Source organism: Arvicola amphibius, chromosome 9 (assembly GCF_903992535.2).
Source record: "Arvicola amphibius chromosome 9, mArvAmp1.2, whole genome shotgun sequence".
NCBI lineage: Eukaryota > Metazoa > Chordata > Mammalia > Rodentia > Cricetidae > Arvicola > Arvicola amphibius.
Window position 1 is genome coordinate 95,964,262 of NC_052055.2, and position 16,592 is coordinate 95,980,853.

General features: G+C 42.8%; 1 protein-coding gene across 1 annotated transcript in view; it reads left to right on the plus strand.

Moving 5' to 3' along the window:
* Nucleotides 1-16,592, plus strand: part of Slc9a4 (solute carrier family 9 member A4) — a 48,494-nt gene that overhangs the window by 25,816 nt on the left and 6,086 nt on the right. The window contains exons 8-11 of the mRNA XM_038343829.1: nt 329-490; nt 8,276-8,372; nt 12,205-12,336; nt 13,108-13,195. Coding sequence (XP_038199757.1) covers nt 329-490; nt 8,276-8,372; nt 12,205-12,336; nt 13,108-13,195 — 479 coding nt within the window. The remainder of the gene's footprint in view (nt 1-328; nt 491-8,275; nt 8,373-12,204; nt 12,337-13,107; nt 13,196-16,592) is intronic.

A 16,592-nucleotide genomic window follows, 5' to 3' on the forward strand; every position in this document is an offset into this window, starting at 1 on the left:
TTTAAAAGCCCTGGCCACTTCAATTCTTGTCTTACAGTTAGAACTGAGTAGGGCTATTCCCCCACCTCTTATGCACACTCTCTGCCCTGATCGTACCTTGTCCCTTTCTTTTTTGTTTAGTTGATTTCATTGTACCCAGGCCACTAGGCCGTTCTTTTTTGCTTAAATACATAAATATTATGATTTAAAAAAAAAAAAACAAAAGGTGTTGAAATGTGATGAATTTAAGGCACTTGGCATTTTTCAGAATGGAATTTCCGTTGTCAGTTGTTTAGAGACAAATCTATGCTTCCACAGTACACATGGAGGTGTTGGTTTTAATGTTTAGGTTCAAGAAGTTTGATCATAGATACCTACGGAAAATTCTAATCCGGAGGAACCTGCCGAAATCAAGCATCGTTTCTTTGTATAAGAAGCTTGAGATGAAGCAGGCCATCGAGATGGTAGAGACGGGGATACTGACCTCTGCTGCTCTCCTCACACCCTATCAGTGAGTTCCATCTGCCTTTTGATCTGGATCAGTGGTTCTCAGCCTTCCTAATGCTGCACCCCTTTAGTACCGTTCCTTATGTCATGGGGACTCCCAACTATAAAAATATTTCATTGCTACTTGGTAGCTGCAGTTTTGCTACCGTTATCAATTATAATGAAAACATCTGATATGTGACTCGCCAGGGGGTTGCCACCCTCAGGTTGAGAACTGCTGGCTCAGACTTTCAACATCTGAATTTCAGGGCTACGTCATGGCTCCTTTTGAAAGAAGTAGCAGAAGGGAGGAGGCGGAAAGAGGGGTGTGGCAGTTAACCTTCCGAACTGTAACAAATACTTGAGAAGGGGAAAGGTTTATTTCAGCTCACACTAGGAGGCCAGTGGCTCAGTCCACGGCTGGTGGGTGGTTTCAGACATGCAATGAGGTGGCATATTATGTCACCAGGATGGCAAAACATTCACCTCATGGAGGAGAAGCTGGATGTTCCTATGTCTCAATCGATGGCAGGTCCCCAATGGCCTGAAACTCTCCCCCTTGATAATATCTCAGAAAGGTCCCCCAATTCCTATAGTGCCATGATCTGGGGGCCAAACCATTATATCATGGGCTTTAGATGAGGAAGGAATCATAAAATAACATTGTCTCGTTCTTGACATCTCATGCTTTGCTTCAAGCTGGACATGTTTCACCAGTTGGGGGAAGTACTTTTTAATCAAGTTGCCTTCTTTACGTTGACATGGCATCTCCCAAGTAAAGACATAGAATGGCAGAAGATTTTATAACATTTTTCTCCTTTTCTTCTTGATTAGAAATTTCTCTCCTACAAGCTCTGTTCACTTGGTTCTGTTCCTTCGACTGTTGTGTTTTGCGTGAGCTGTCTTTCTCTTCCTATCTTCCGTGGGGAGAGGTGGTAGATGTCTGGGATGCTGACTTGGATTTGGGAGGTACATCAGTCTTTCCTGTATCGCTACCATGGAATATATGGAGCAAGCTACTTGTAAAAGTGCAGGGAGGTTAGCTGGAGCTCAGAGGTCTGGAGGTTCAAATCTAAGATCAAGACTATGGTTCTTTGATAACAACAGAGTGGGAGAGGCATGTACCCCAATGAAGGTGGATATCCTTAATCAAGGGGAGAAAGGAACGACTAAAATTAGTCCTGGAATCCCCTTTGAGATCACCCTTCTGATGACCTAAAAGCTTCTCACTAGGGCACACCATTTAAAGGCCTGCAGAGACCTCCCAAGACTGCCACCCTAGAGACTAAGATTTTACACATGTACCTTTGAGGACTTCACCTAAACCAAGGCAGGGAGGAGACGAGGTGGTAGGAAGAGGTGTGGCAGCTTACGGCTCTTTAAAGTTAAAGAGGTGTTTGCGATAGAAAGAGTCTGTATGTGAGATTTGTCTGAAATCTGTGAGACCACCTTGGAGCACGACCAGAATGTTGACTGGTTTCCAGGTGAAAAGGGGAATCCAGATTCGGTGTGACAAGGCAGTGGGACAGGCCTAATCAGTGCTGAGTATCTTCCACCACCTGGTAACCAATTGTCCCCAGAGCTGGATAGATATTTAGAAAAGCTCTTTTAATCATTGGACATTTTACAAAAGCTCCTTCAATATTTCAAGAATTAGTTCCCAAAGAAGCCCAGCTTTCTCCTAAGCAAAGGTGTATAATTTGCAAAAAGTTAATGACAGCATATCTTTAGGGAAAGGACACGCCAGCCCCTCCATCTTGTCATCTTCAGATAATGACACTCGATCATGAGCTTCAATTATGTCCCCACATCAGGAAAGCCAGTTGAGAACAGAGCTAAGAATAGGTACCAATGGAACTGTCACAAACCGGCTGAGTGTTATCTCACAGGTAACACCTTCCCCCATCACCTGCTAATGAACCAGGAGCACCAGCACCTTCCTACAAGACCAGAGGAGAGACAAACAAGTGTCCCTGAAGGCACCAGCTCTAAACAGAAAGCACTGTGCCTTCTTTATCCCTGCGATTGTTTTCGGTGGTTTGTTTGTTTGTGTCACGCATGCCATTATGTAACTAAAAGGAGACGCCTGCTGCTAAAATGGGAATGTGCTAGCAAATATTTACCGGCAATGCTGTCCAGAGCCGCACTGGAGCGGGGGGGGTGGGGGGGTGACTGGGAAAATCTGGCATGCTGATTCTGCTCTCATTCGACATTTTCTTATTTTATCCATCGAAGTTTCTCTCTTTGCGTTCATTTCACTTTCTAAGACAACATGCTCAAATCTTACCTTTGACCAAAGTTTCTGGCTATCCCTTATACATTGTGTCTTAGGTCATGTCCTGCTTGTGAGGCTCCTAGCGTGTGTGCCAAACGCTGTGAAGACAGACATATGTGCTGCCCTTCCAGGCATGCCATTAATATACAAGATCACACAGCGCAGTCTAATATGGAGTAAGAATCCATGTGACTCTAGGAGAAGTGTGTCTTATGTGATCTGCTGTGCAGCCTACTCATCAAAGGAGGAATTGCAGTTACTACAGAGGCAGAGGAGGGCTGGACAGTTCCAGACAGACCAAACCACTAGAAACTTCCTCCATCAGTTTGCTTGCTACTTGTGTGAGCGCTTTGTCTAGGAATGCAAGGGTGATTTTCTCTTATCTCAGACTAGAATCTCGTCTATGTTTCAGTCTGTTGGGCTAAAATGTATTTTTAACTTCTGTATAGCATCACATGTATCAGCCATAAGCAACTGCTTCAAATCCAACCACTAGGGAGTTTTTAAACCAGTTTTGTTTGGCACGCTCCCCTGCTCCCTTTGAGTCAATCGTTTCTTCAGACAATGATCCGAGATTCTTTAAGAGTGTTACAGGTAAGAGATTTTTCCACCTCATATAGCCCAATCAAGTAAGTTAACTGCAGTGGGAAAGATTTTGTTAATGGCGGTGGTCAGTATAATTTTAGTATTTAACTTACATTCATTTGATCTCAGTAGAAATCTGTAGGGCACCAAGTAAAAAGGAAATTCCTCTCCTGAGATCAAAGTGGGCCAGTTTCTAAAACAAAAAACAAAACACAAACCAAACCTTCATACAATAATAGGAAAAAGACCCGTGTACTCAGGCGCCTCTCAGGATTCAACCTGAGATGAAAACGGCCACATACACATATATTTTTTTTCTTTATGACTTTAAGCAATTGTTAGACACAATAGTTTAATTTCCAAGTTCTTGGACCTTCAGGACAAGGCTACTGTCTGGGCTGACTCTGGTACAGCTTGGAGCATGTTGGTTCTGTGGGATCCCAGATAGATCACGGTAGTACTTATTTGAATCCCCAACCCACCCTATGGGAGAGTCAGAATAGACATTTCTCTTGTTATTTCCAATGTAGAGCTGCTCCTCTCACACAGGACGGGTAATCTGTTAGAGGTTACGAAAGGACACTGACCCGGAGTGATACGTGCTGCAAAGAAGCTTATGGGCTTGTGTGATGGCTCCGTGGATGGAAGGCTCCCTCTGTCAAGCCTGACAGCTTGAGTTTGATACCCTGGACCCACGTGGTGGAAGAAACGAACCACCTCTTACAAGTTGTCCCCTCACCTCTCGTGTGCACTGTTACACTTGTACACCAACACATGCATCCACACATATGAAGCACGATTAACAAAAACTCAGGATCAGAAATTGGAGTTCAGCCTAAAGATCCAAAAAGCAAAACAGTCAGCCACTGGCTCTTACTTCGACCTCAGTCTGAAAGGGCAATCCTGCCTCCTGGAAGCTCAGAAGGAGACGGCATCTGAGAGCTGTCTCCCCTGTCTTATACTCCTCTCTAGGGCTGGGATTAAAGGCATGCACCACCGTCATTAAAGGCATGCACCACCCAGTTTCTATGGCAACTAGTGTGCTGCTGGGATTAAAGGTGTGTGTTACCATAATCTGGTCTGTAAGGCTGACCAGTGGGACTGTTTTACTCTCAGATCTTCAGGCAGTCTTTATTTATTAAAATACAGTTGAAGCACCACTACATGTATACACAACAGGTCAATAACTATAAAACAGCTTTCTTCTTACAATTTTGTTAAACCTGAGAATATGTCTCAGTTGCTATAGTACCTGCCTGGCACGCATGAGGCCCTGAGTTTGATTCCCAGCATCTACTGGGTGTGGTGATGGAGCTTGTCATCTTGGCACTTGGGAACTGGAGGTAGAAAGGGAATAAATTCAAAGCCAGCCTGAGCTCCTCAAAACCTTACCTCAGATAAGTAGACTAATTTTATAGAGATTAGTGTTACAGGTATTAAACCAACTATGAATAACTAGTTACAATTCGGTCATCACAAATCATTTTATTTCTAAACTCTCAAGAGTTTGAGTGTGTCATGTTCTTCCTTTTTTAAATTATGTGTCTGTATGTGGTCCTGTGTGCCTGAGGGCAGGTGCCATGGAGACCAGAGGCCTCTGGTCCCCTTGGCGTTGATGTGAGTGCTGGGAGCTGTACTGAGGTCTCCTGAGAAAGTAGTATGTTCTCTTAACTGCCAAGTCCCTTCTCCAGTCCCTTTGTTTGTTTGGCTTTTGATATTTAGGTAAATTCATTGTAGTTTAAGAACTATTTTAATCAATTTCACATTGATGGGATTAAGACCTTAAATTTATTTTCTGACAGGAGACTGTGGGATATAGTTTATGATGTAAATTCCATGACTGAATGTTGTGTATCCTATAAACCATACTTTGCTCATGTTAGATATGGACGTCTAAATGGCCTTTGAAAAAGATGCAAGACAGCTGGTCATACAGACAGATGGGGAACACTACATGCAGCCATGTAGACAGAGTAACTTACGGGGGATACTGTATGCAGCCACGTAGACAGCGTAACTGATGAAGAATGCTGTATGCAGCCATGTATATAGGATAACAGATGGAGAACGCTGTATGTAGCCATGTAGACAGAGTAACTGATGGGGAATATTGCATGCCATCATGTAGACAGAGTAACTGATTGGGAGTACTGTATGCAGCCATGTAGATAGAGTAACTGTTGAGGAATATTGCATGCAGCCATGCAGATGGAGTAACTCATGAGGAATACTGCATGACTTTGATACTGAAAGATGTATTCTTCTCAAAGAATTTGGGTACAGTAGTTGTTGTTCTTTGAATATTCTTTCTAAGATGTGAGTATAGTGTTTGTTAGGTTTCATAATTCACTTAAAGTGTCTTTACATTAATATAGCATCTCATGAAAGGAAGGAAGGAGGGGACAAAGAAGGAGAGAATTTAGGAGAAATGTAAGTCTTGTGTACAGATGCAATTGGATTTAGATTTTCCTGGTTTATGTTAGCAGTAGAGATTCCCTTTTCCTGTAATATATGAATGTTCCGGAGACAAGAGCTGTGCAGTTTACCCTCTGAATCGCTGGTCCTAAAGAGTCCCAGCAATGTTGTCTTCTAAGCATTGTGTCGTTCTTGCGGCTGGCATGTGAGCATTCCAGGGACAGGTGTGTTCCTGACGTGACATGAAGATCACTCCAGGTATCTCCTGGTTCAGGTTACCTAGTGATTTTGTAGAATTGTAGCTGCCACTTCTTGGTGTGAGTCAGGGAGAGGCACAGCTTTGAGAGTTCTGTGGTGCTCAACTCTAGCCAGTAACCCAAGAGGACTTTAATTAAGCCTGATCTTTCCTGGAGTGGTCAGTTATAAACCGGGGAGAATGCCAAGCCAGCTCTGCTGCTCTCTCAAGTTTCGCCTGCCGTTTCCTTTATCAGTGGTTTTCCTATTTGTTTTATATGAACGTAGAACATAAAAATGTTTGACTAGCTGGTGTTTCGGTTTAGTAATCCATTACACAAACACACACACACAAACACACACACACACACACACACACACACACACCATAATGACAGAATGTGTTCAGATTGCGTGAACAGGCATACCCAAATCAGAATCAATTTCATTTGGAGGACATTAGTACAATTACATTTACATAGATCATCGAGGGTGTCACCTAATATCAGTATAAGTGACATTTGTAATTTAAGACAGAGAAACCCTGATTTCAGTCATCATGTAGAAAAGGACGTCAGTCATTCTGCAGATAGCAGCTGCTAACTAAAGTCCTTGTATCCCATGATACTCCATATAAAATCCCTTTATTTCATCAATTGCACATTATATCCAAACCACTTTTATTGTCAAATGGCTATGAAATTTTTGGGAGAGTGCTTTAAATGTAACCTGTATTGAATTTACTGATTTATCCCTATGACCAATTATCCTGACCATATGAGATAGGAGATGCTGAAGGCTTTGGCGCCTTTGTGCTTCCAAGAAATGAGCAGAGAGTAGAAAAGGAAAAGCCCTGTGGGCTATAGCATGATGTTGGGAAAGGTGGCTATGCTGAAAGGAGGGCTGAGCTTTCAGCCCCTTTTTTCATAGACCTGTGTTCTAGACTAAATGTCTATTTCCAGTGTAATAAAAAGGTTTTCTCAATTACCGCTACTAGATTGCAACCAAATACATCCGTCACATGGGAATTCTTGTCATAGCAACATCTTAGCTTTGAAATCTCAGGGGACAATTGGGCATTGATCGCTAGCTTGGCCCTGAGGCTAAGTTTTAAACTCTTTGGGAGCCCAGCGCCTCAGCTGGGGTGATCTCCGTGGTACAAATCGTTTAATTCTGTTTATAAAGCGTGAGTCCCATTTCTCAATTATTCCTTAACCAAAGATAAGGCCCTGTTTCAATTTAGTTATTGTTGCCATGATAAAAACAAAACAAAGCAAAATAATAATAATAATAAATAAAAAACTCCTGTTACAAAGCAAGGCAGGGCAAAGGTGCTCGTTCTAACTCATATAGTTCTAGATTATAGTTCATCATTGGGGGAAGTCAGTGCAGGAACCTGAAACAACCAGTCACACCACACACCACAGTCAAATCAAGAGAGAGAGAGGAGAGAGAGAGAGAGAGAGAGAGAGAGAGAGAGAGAGAGAGAGAGAGAGAGAGAGAGAGAGAGAGAAAAGAAATGCAGGCATGCTCAGTGCTCAGTGCTCAGCCACCTTTGTCTACTCTTACATTGCCCCAATCTGGGCAATGGAGCTTCCTCGGTCTGAGTCCTCCTACATCAATTAAGGCAGTCAAGACAATCTCCCACAGCTTTGTCTACAGGCCAAGTTGACCTAGGCAACCCCTTACGAACACCTTCTTCTCAGGCAACTCTAGACCATTTCAAGCCGACAATTCAAACTCACCATGGGAGACCTCTAAAGGCAAAATTTCCAGAAAGCTTCCTTTTCTCATGTAACCTTGATAACCCAACATACCAGTGAGGCACAAAATGCGGTGGTGTGGATGGTATTGGACTCTGAACTGTTTATTGTCCATCCACATAACACCGAACAAAGAACTAACAAAAAAAAAAAAACCCGAACTTTTGATTTGTTTTATTTCTATTACATTGAACAGTAAAATTTTGGGATTGTATTTTATGGCATCATTTCCAAATAATTGATTTTTATTGTAGTTTATAAATTAGTTGGTGCTTATACCTTAGCCCTCCCTTGAAAAGTGGGTTACAATAATAACCATGTGGAAAGTGTAAGAGAGAACATGTTTTTAAATCTTTAAATCGAAACTTATGTTTGGACTTGAAACTGATTTGCCAAGGTGGCAGGAATGATTATGGGCAAATATGATCCTGGAATTTAGGAATTCCTTCAGGGTAGGACAGGGCAAAGCCCATTGTATTTTCATGGCACTCCTTGTCCAAGTAGAAAAATAATGGCTTTTCTCCCATGGTGTTTCCAGGCCCGAGAGGATACAGGGAACCAAGCGGCTTTCCCCTGAAGATGTGGAGTCCATGCGGGACATTCTGACAAGAAACATGTACCAAGTTCGACAGAGAGTAAGCGTGAGCCCTCTGCGCTGCCCCCTGCCTTGCCCTGCCTTGTTCTGCTTCTGCCAGTTCTTCGGGGGCCTGGCCTTGTTCACAGTGTCCTCTCAAGCAGCTGGCCTGCTGGGTTTGGAGAACAGAAAGCCAGCTGTCAGCTGCCAGGTTGGCACCAGGGCCTTAAGAAAAAAATGCAGATCCAGTTGCTGGCTCTAGGGGTCAGGCTGCCCTAGCCCTGTAGCCAGTGCTTTCAGAACCCATGGGTCTCCCTGTCCTCAAAGGGAAGACAGATGCAGCCATCCTCCTATAGTGTAAGAAAAACATGGCACCAGGATCCTGTTGTCCCTCGAGATGTCCAGTGGGGTCCTCTATGATAAAAGTCAACAAACAGCACTTATTGGGTTGGAATCATGAAGCTACAATGCTGGAAGCCAGAATAAAAAGAAATACTGGCATCTTGGTGCTTTGGTCTGGACCCTTTCTTCATTAGAGTTTAGCAGAAGGATCTTCAGAGACTCTGAGTTAATGGCAGTTAAATCAACGTCACCCCTTGCAGAAGACTTTTCAAGTCCAGTTTATTTCTGGCCCATTTTATTTCTTGGCTGTGATTAAGTATTCTCTTGTAAGGATGTTTGTTTTGGGTAATGCCATAGATCATGCTTTGGATGGGATTAAGAAATCATCTAGTCAAAGCTATTTGTTTACTAGTAAATATTGGGGTTAGAAATTTTAACGATTGGATTTATTCAAGGTGATAAAGTTAATGTAAGTTAAGAGTTTCTGCTGAGCGCCTAGCCAGTGTTCTTTCTAGGACTCCAGACTCACACAGCCAGTGAAGGTCAGTGCTCTCTGTAGTTCTGGGTTAGGAAGGTTGACGATTAAGGAGCTTGTGTCAGAGAAAGAAAAGGCTGAAGGAATCTATAGCTCAGCTCTGTGACAATATTCTTAGGGTAAATTTCAATGAGTTTCAAATCATTCCAAGTGAAACTGTTCCAGCAAGACTATCGCATTTCACCTTCCCTACCGAGATAAGAACTTCCTGGTGGGAAGAATGGCTAGCTGAGGGAGAGCCAGGCTCACTGAGTACCTGGTACTGGATGTTTTCCCCACCTTAAGGATACAGGGAAGGAGGTTGGAGCCCTGAAACTCCAATAAGTTCTGAAATGATTCATTGTCCACATTCTCTTTTATTCCCCAGCTGTAGACACGCAGATAGCCACTGTCTTCTTTCGTCTGGTCTTCAGTGTTCTCTCTTCTAAACTAGGCAGCATCACTCTTCCTGATTCATCCTAATTTGAGTATGTCGGCCACTTTTCATTCATGGATTTATTGCGAAGTGTCAAGTGGAATCAAATCAGAATAGGATCAGTGGACTGAGTGTAGTGATAGGCTGCGGGGACCTGGTCACCTCCACTTTCTAGTCATTGAAAATAGAACTCACCAGTCCCCATTTCCTACTATTCTAGTTTGATAAACACCGTGATCAAAAGTAACTCAGAAAGAAAGGGTTTATTTGGCTTACACTGAGGGATGTCAGGGCAAGAACTAAACCAAATGGAGCGGGAACCATGGAGGAGCTTTGGTTCCTGGCTCACTCCCCCTGGCTTCCACAAGTTGCTTTCTTATCTTTCTTATAACCCAGGACCACCTGTTCAGGGATGCCATGGCCCACAGTGGGCTAGGCTCCTCCCACATCAATCAGGAATCAAGAAAATGCCCACACACCCTTGACTGCAGCCAATATAATAAATGCAATCCCTCATTTAAGATGTCTTCTTTCCATATGCCTCCAATTTGTGTCAAGTTCACCAAAAACTGACAACACACCTGTTTGTCCACCCACCTCTAGCATTTGTGGGGTTGAGAAAGTCTTCTACTCTTTCAAAGGAAAATCTCTCCTGGAAACGCTACCCTGAGCAATTGGACATCCACTGCTTATTATAGCGACAGTCTACAGCTTGAAGGATTGGCAGAGAGCTTGTGTAGAAATCATCTGTTGTCCTCAAGTCTGGACAAGAGGTGCAAGACAGATGGCTGGAGACATTTATCACTGAATGTTTTAAAAGAGTTTGTCTTAGGGACTTAGCAGTCACTTTGGGGGCAGGGCCAGGCAGAGTATATGGTAAGATTCTGGGTGACCCTAAGTTGCAGTTGATAGGAAACTGAGCTGGTCCCACTGGGACTCTGGACACATCTTTTTAAAATACTTCCTCTTAGCGTGTTCAGCATAGAATCCATATGGGCGGGGAGGTGAAAGACTAACTTCTGGAGGTTTCCAGTGGTACAACCACAGAGGAAACTGTGACGCAGTGGAATGGAGACAGAAAGGCACGCCCTAAACTTATCACAGAACAGGCCTCAGCACAGGCCCTCTCTTGCTCTCCAAGTTTCCACGGACTTTCGAAGGAAGAGAACAATATATTCCAATTCTGTTCTGTGTTGTTATAGCTTGCACACACCACACATGTGCACGGTCTAGGTACAGAGTGAAGCCCTCTTTCTCTAGCAGAACTCAAAATTTAGTGAGAATGAACCAGCTTCATCCGGGCACTGATTCCTTCTAAAAGGGACAGAAAAGGAAGAGAGAAAAGACACTAGCATGGTACACTGTATGTGTAGAAACTCCTGTGCTCTCTGCAGAAGGCCAAATTGACAGGGACAATGGAAGATCAGATGTCCAAATTTTACTTAAAGTAAAGCCTCCTAATCTAGTATGTAGGAATACATAAACTTATTAAATGTACTTAAGTTTGATTCATCTTTATAGAAGATGGACAAGAACCTCATGTCAGATTGTATTCATGGTTCTTCGCTCCCCTCTCCACAAATTGTCCAAAGACGTGGATAAGGAGCTGCTAGGTGGAGCAGAGTCAGTAGGTTTCTCATTCTTCCTTTGACCTGAAAAGTTCCTTCTTGGTAGCTTCCTGTTTTAGGAAGACTGATTTCATTAATAGATAGTGAAAATCGCCTATCGGCAACCTGGGTCCACATTCAGCAGAACACAGTAAAGTGAAATCTAATGAAACACACAAACACACAAATTCTCTGTTAGGAATACTCTCTTCATTCAGGAAGGAAACTGACCATATATATCACTTTGGGGCTGGGTAGGCACCTGGCTCATTATGAACCCATATATTATGTACTATAAAGCCTAATTTCTTTTACTGTGTTTGATAAGAAACAAGAAAATGGAAGCATGTATGTCTATTTTCACTTCTTATCCCTAGGAATCGTCTCACCTTTTCTTGTTTATACTCACTGTCTTTGGATGCTGTGTTTCAGTCACACAATAACAAACTCGTTGGTGGATCTTCTCCTGAGGCCCTCCCTACCATCCTTTCAAATTGCTCAGTAGTTTCTCCCTTAGTTCTTGTGTCCCTTCCATCTGCATTTTTCCCAGCAAAGTACCCGCTGGATGCTGCAGGCTCACCTCAGTAAGCATGCACACACTTGTGTGTAGAGAAATGAAAAGCAGAAACTTTGTGGGAAATCCAAAATTTACTTTTTATATTTTCCTTACCCATTAACTCTGAAGGCCTAGAATATAAAAATGGCCCTGGGGAAAGAACACGTGTGTGCAGGGCAGCCACAGCTGGGGGAGGTCTCCAGTTGGGGTGCAGGTGGTGATACACCCACTGCAGGGATTCATGAACGCACTGTCCACAGCCACAGCCAAGCCCGAGAGTCTGCTTGCAGGCTTTCCTCACACGAGGCTTTCTCAGTCATGCCAGAGGCAAAGCTCGCCCAGAAGCTCTGTCTACCCACTCTAGAAGTCTCTGGATGCTTCTGGGGCCCCAGGTAACACTGGAGTTCTTACCTGCCTATTATTACGCTCTTCCTGCAGACTCTGTCCTACAACAAATATAACCTCAAGCCCCAAACAAGTGAGAAGCAGGCCCAGGAGATTCTCATCCGCCGCCAGAACACCTTGAGGGAGAGCATGCGGAAAGGACAGAGTCTGCCCTGGGGAAAGCCGGTATGTGGAAGCTGCCGCCTAATAACTGGGACTGCCCTCGGGGCAGAGCCTCGTTAGTTGAGGGTAAATCACTGTTATCGCTTACTAAGTACTCAAACCTCACGTGCTACTAGAGAGATGAGAAAGTCATAGGGGGCAACGTACCAAAGCAGCCCCCGCCTCTGGATCCGGGACTCAGGGCTTTGAGCATCTGTGAATGAGGTATGGTGGGGAGATGCTTTCCAAGTAGATCAGTGACATCAAGTGGTCCCTGAGCTGAGTCTACGTCCAGAACCCATGGTGGCAAAGTATTGAACATCTGGGGACTCCTCCTCAGACCAAAGCTTCTAGGCCTCTCTCAGGACGTTGAGTAGAAGGATTTGCTTTTGCCCAGTCTCCCAAGTCTCCTCACATCACCAGTGAGCCCCTAACATCTTACTCGTTGAGGCTGTATCCTGTTCAATGTATACGGACTCCTGGATGGACAGCGGGTCTAGAACAGACTCTGAATCTAATCTTGAGCGAGGCTATGAGAGTAACTCTGGAGGGTTCACAAGGGTTCTTTCAAAACGAGAGAGAGAGAGAGAGAGAGAGAGAGAGAGAGAGAGAGAGAGAGAGAGAGAGAGAGAGAATAGATATTAAGTATTAAGGTCTATTAAGGTCAGAAGTGTTTTGCTTCCTTTAAACCAATGATGTAATTAAGTGATTAAATGCCTCCTTCCCTTTACTGACTGTGTGCCAATTGAAACTGCAGTAGCTCATTCTGCTTTTGCTTCTTCTCGTTACCCACAGGTGGGCACCAAGAACTTTCGCTACCTCTCCTTCCCCTACAGCAATCCCCTGTCAGCAAGGAGAGAAGCAAGGGCTGCTGAATCCACAGGTAACCCACTCTTGGCTGCTGTTTCCCCTGAGCAGGGTCAGATGGTAAAGATTTGGAGACGCGAGGGCCAAGAGGCACAATCAGGACTATTAAGTAGAAACTGGAATGAGAAAAAAATGAAAGCATCCTTTACAAATAAATTTCGGAACTTTATTTATGGGCACAGAAATTTGAACTCATCACAATTTTGTCATGCACTACTATCCTGTTTTAATTTTCCCAGCCATTTAGAGTGTAGCATATATTAGAGGGTCACATGATCTCTTCACTGGTGTCTTAAATATGTATAAAAGGATCACTTTTGGACAATTGTAAGGGTCCAATGAAATTTAAATATTAGGTTAGCTTTTATTGGGGTGATTTAGTCATATTAACAGTTACCCATTCAACACATAATCGAGATTCCTAGGTATTGAAAAAAGTTCCTTTTTCTAATAAATTTGCTGTGTTTCAAATGTATATCAAAATGAGGTCTGTTAGAAAAGGGTGATATATAATAGAACCATATGCCATGATACCCACTTGATTTTATACTCATTTAAACCTTAAAAATCACTTTGGGTAGTCAAATAAGCTAAAGGCACAGGACCTTAAAATAATTATTTATTATGGGAAATATGAATAATCTTTGAAATAAAAGGATTTTTGGTTATGTCTTTCTTGCTTAAAATGGCTTCTTTTCAAACCCAATTCCATCACTGGGAAAACACAACGAAAGGAGTTAAACAGACTTTTAAAGACTCAGGTGTAATCACTACAGAACATTTACACCCTTCTGTAGGTCTCTCTCTCTGTTACACTGACCTTCACAGAGCCAATATCCTACATAAAGACTCACTGGAAGCACAGCAGCATCCTACCGTCCTATACATTACATCAAACATCAGCGAGTGTTTTGTCTCCTCTCCCTCCCCCGGCCAACCCTAAATTTCCTAGTTCATTTGGCAGTGTCCCAGAGAAGATAGATGTCTCAGCTCAACAGGTAGGAATTTAGTTCTCATTTTTAATGATAAAATACTAGTCAACTGCACAGAGCAAACTATTTACATTTCAACCCATCTTGAGCCTTTTCTTTGTATATGGAGTAAGTCAAGTGTACGATTCAGATTGTTTGCTATGACTATGTTCCTTCTAACACCATCTTCTTCTTCTACAAAATGAAAGGCCACCTTTATATCAAATTCCTTCCTTCTGAAGAGGGCTTTGGATAGTAATTTTGTCTCATTAATCTTGTTGTCTGCTCCTGATGACACTCTGGTAATTAGTGTCATTTGGTATCATGAAGGCATCTCACAAACAAAAGTAAAGGGAATTAAAAAGAGATACACAAACATGGGACATGAACAGATGGGTTTTAGAATCTCTTTCTTAGTCTAATAACTCAAGATAAATCTTGTCATTTAAGTGAATAGAAAACAAGAACATGCCACAGCTCTCTTCTAGCATGGTCATCAGGACTGTGGGATTCTGACCCAGGGCTGACAGCAGGCAGGTTCTTGGGGGATGGATGTGCAAGTGTACGCAAGCATTACAGCGAACAGTCACGCAGTCATTCTAAATACTAAACCTTGCAATGTGTGCTTCATTCCAGAAGGTAGGAGTTGTTTGGTATTTAAAAATGTATTTATGTATTCATCAGTTTTAATTGGTGAAAAGACTTTAACATTTATCTTATAATATTTGGATAATTCTTTACAAATGTCACACAATATATTTTAATCATATTTGTCCCACTCCTTCCTATAGTTCCCTACAGATATCCTGTCTTGTACCATCAACCACCCCTGCCAACATCATGTTCTTTTTTAATTTAAAGTGATTGACCAACTCCAATTTATGATGCCCATTTTCCTGGGTGTAAAGCCGTCACTGGAGGAAAGTTGCCCTAACTGGAGCCATATCTTAAAGAAAACTGATTCTTCCTTACTCCAAAACCATCAACTGTCTATAATTCCTCAGCATGGGTGGAGGCCAATGAACTCCTCCCCACTCTATGCTAGAATATTGTTTGGCTTGATCTTGTGCGGGCAACCACAGCTTCAACAAATTCACGAGATTCATTGATCCTAACCCTTTAGTAGTTTCCTTTAACAAAATAGCATCTCAAGCATATTTTCCGTAAAAGCCATCAATGCCTGGAAACTGTATGCACTCCCTTAGCATGTTTTCATTGCTGTTGCTAAACAGATCACCTAAGACCAAGTAATTTATAAAGAAGACATGTTAACTTGACTCATGGTTCGATAGGCAGAACATTACAAGCTCGGCGGCCCACATCAAGTGAGGTTTTCATGAGAATGTCATCCCATGACTAATGACATCACGCAGTCGCAGTCTATGAGAATGCTGGGCAGGCACATGCATGAGAAGACAAGGCAGGGAACTCTCCTATGTAATAACAACCTGTTTAGAGAGCAGTCCCCAGTGTACTGAGAACAAACCCTCCTGAATACCTTCCAAATTCATTACATTCAATAGTTATGGTTCAACAGGAGTTTATTGTGGGGGCACACTGCAGCAAGAACATACAGGAATTAGAAAGGAAAACATCTATATCTTCTCTGCTGTTACCTTTGCAGAGGAATGATACCAGAAACCTTCATCTGTGATAACATTGACTGGAAATGAGACACGGATACACACACATGTAGTGAGGAGGCTGCGGGCCGCTTCCTGCCACCCGGCTCCTGGCTGCCCTGACTAGCTTATGCCCCAAAATAACATCACACAAATTGTATTCTTTTAAACACTGCCTGGCCCATTATTTTCAGGCTCTTATTCACATCTTGACTAACCCATATCTAATAATCTGTGTAGCACCACAAAGTGGTGCCTTACCAGGTAGATTCTAGCGTGCGTCCATCTTAGGTTGGAGCTTCATTGCATCTGGCATCTCTCTCAGAAGAGGCACGGTGGTCTGCCTAACTTAAGAGAGGAGTGGCATCTGACTGAGCCATCTACCTCACTTCCTTCTTCCTGTTCTGTCTACTCCACCCACCTAAGGGCCGGCCTATCAGATGGGCCAGGCAGTTTCTTTATTAATTATCCAATGAAATCATCAGATAGATAGAAGACACACCTACATCATTTCCCCTTTTTCTGTTTAAACAAAAAAGAAAAGCTTTCACTTTAACATAGTAAAATTACATATAACAAAACAGTTATCAAACTATAACTATCTATCTATTCTTCAACTCCATCAAAGACTCCAGAAGGATATAATATTACCTAAGTAAACAAGAAATAAGCAACTTCCGAACTCTAGAAATGACAGAGACATCTCACTGCCTGGACAGTCACTCAAACTTCTTTTGTACTGTTGGGGCATCCATCTTCGGCCTACAGGCCCATAAGTATCCGGCAGACATTTCTATGCAGCAGGAAATTTCAAAGGCAG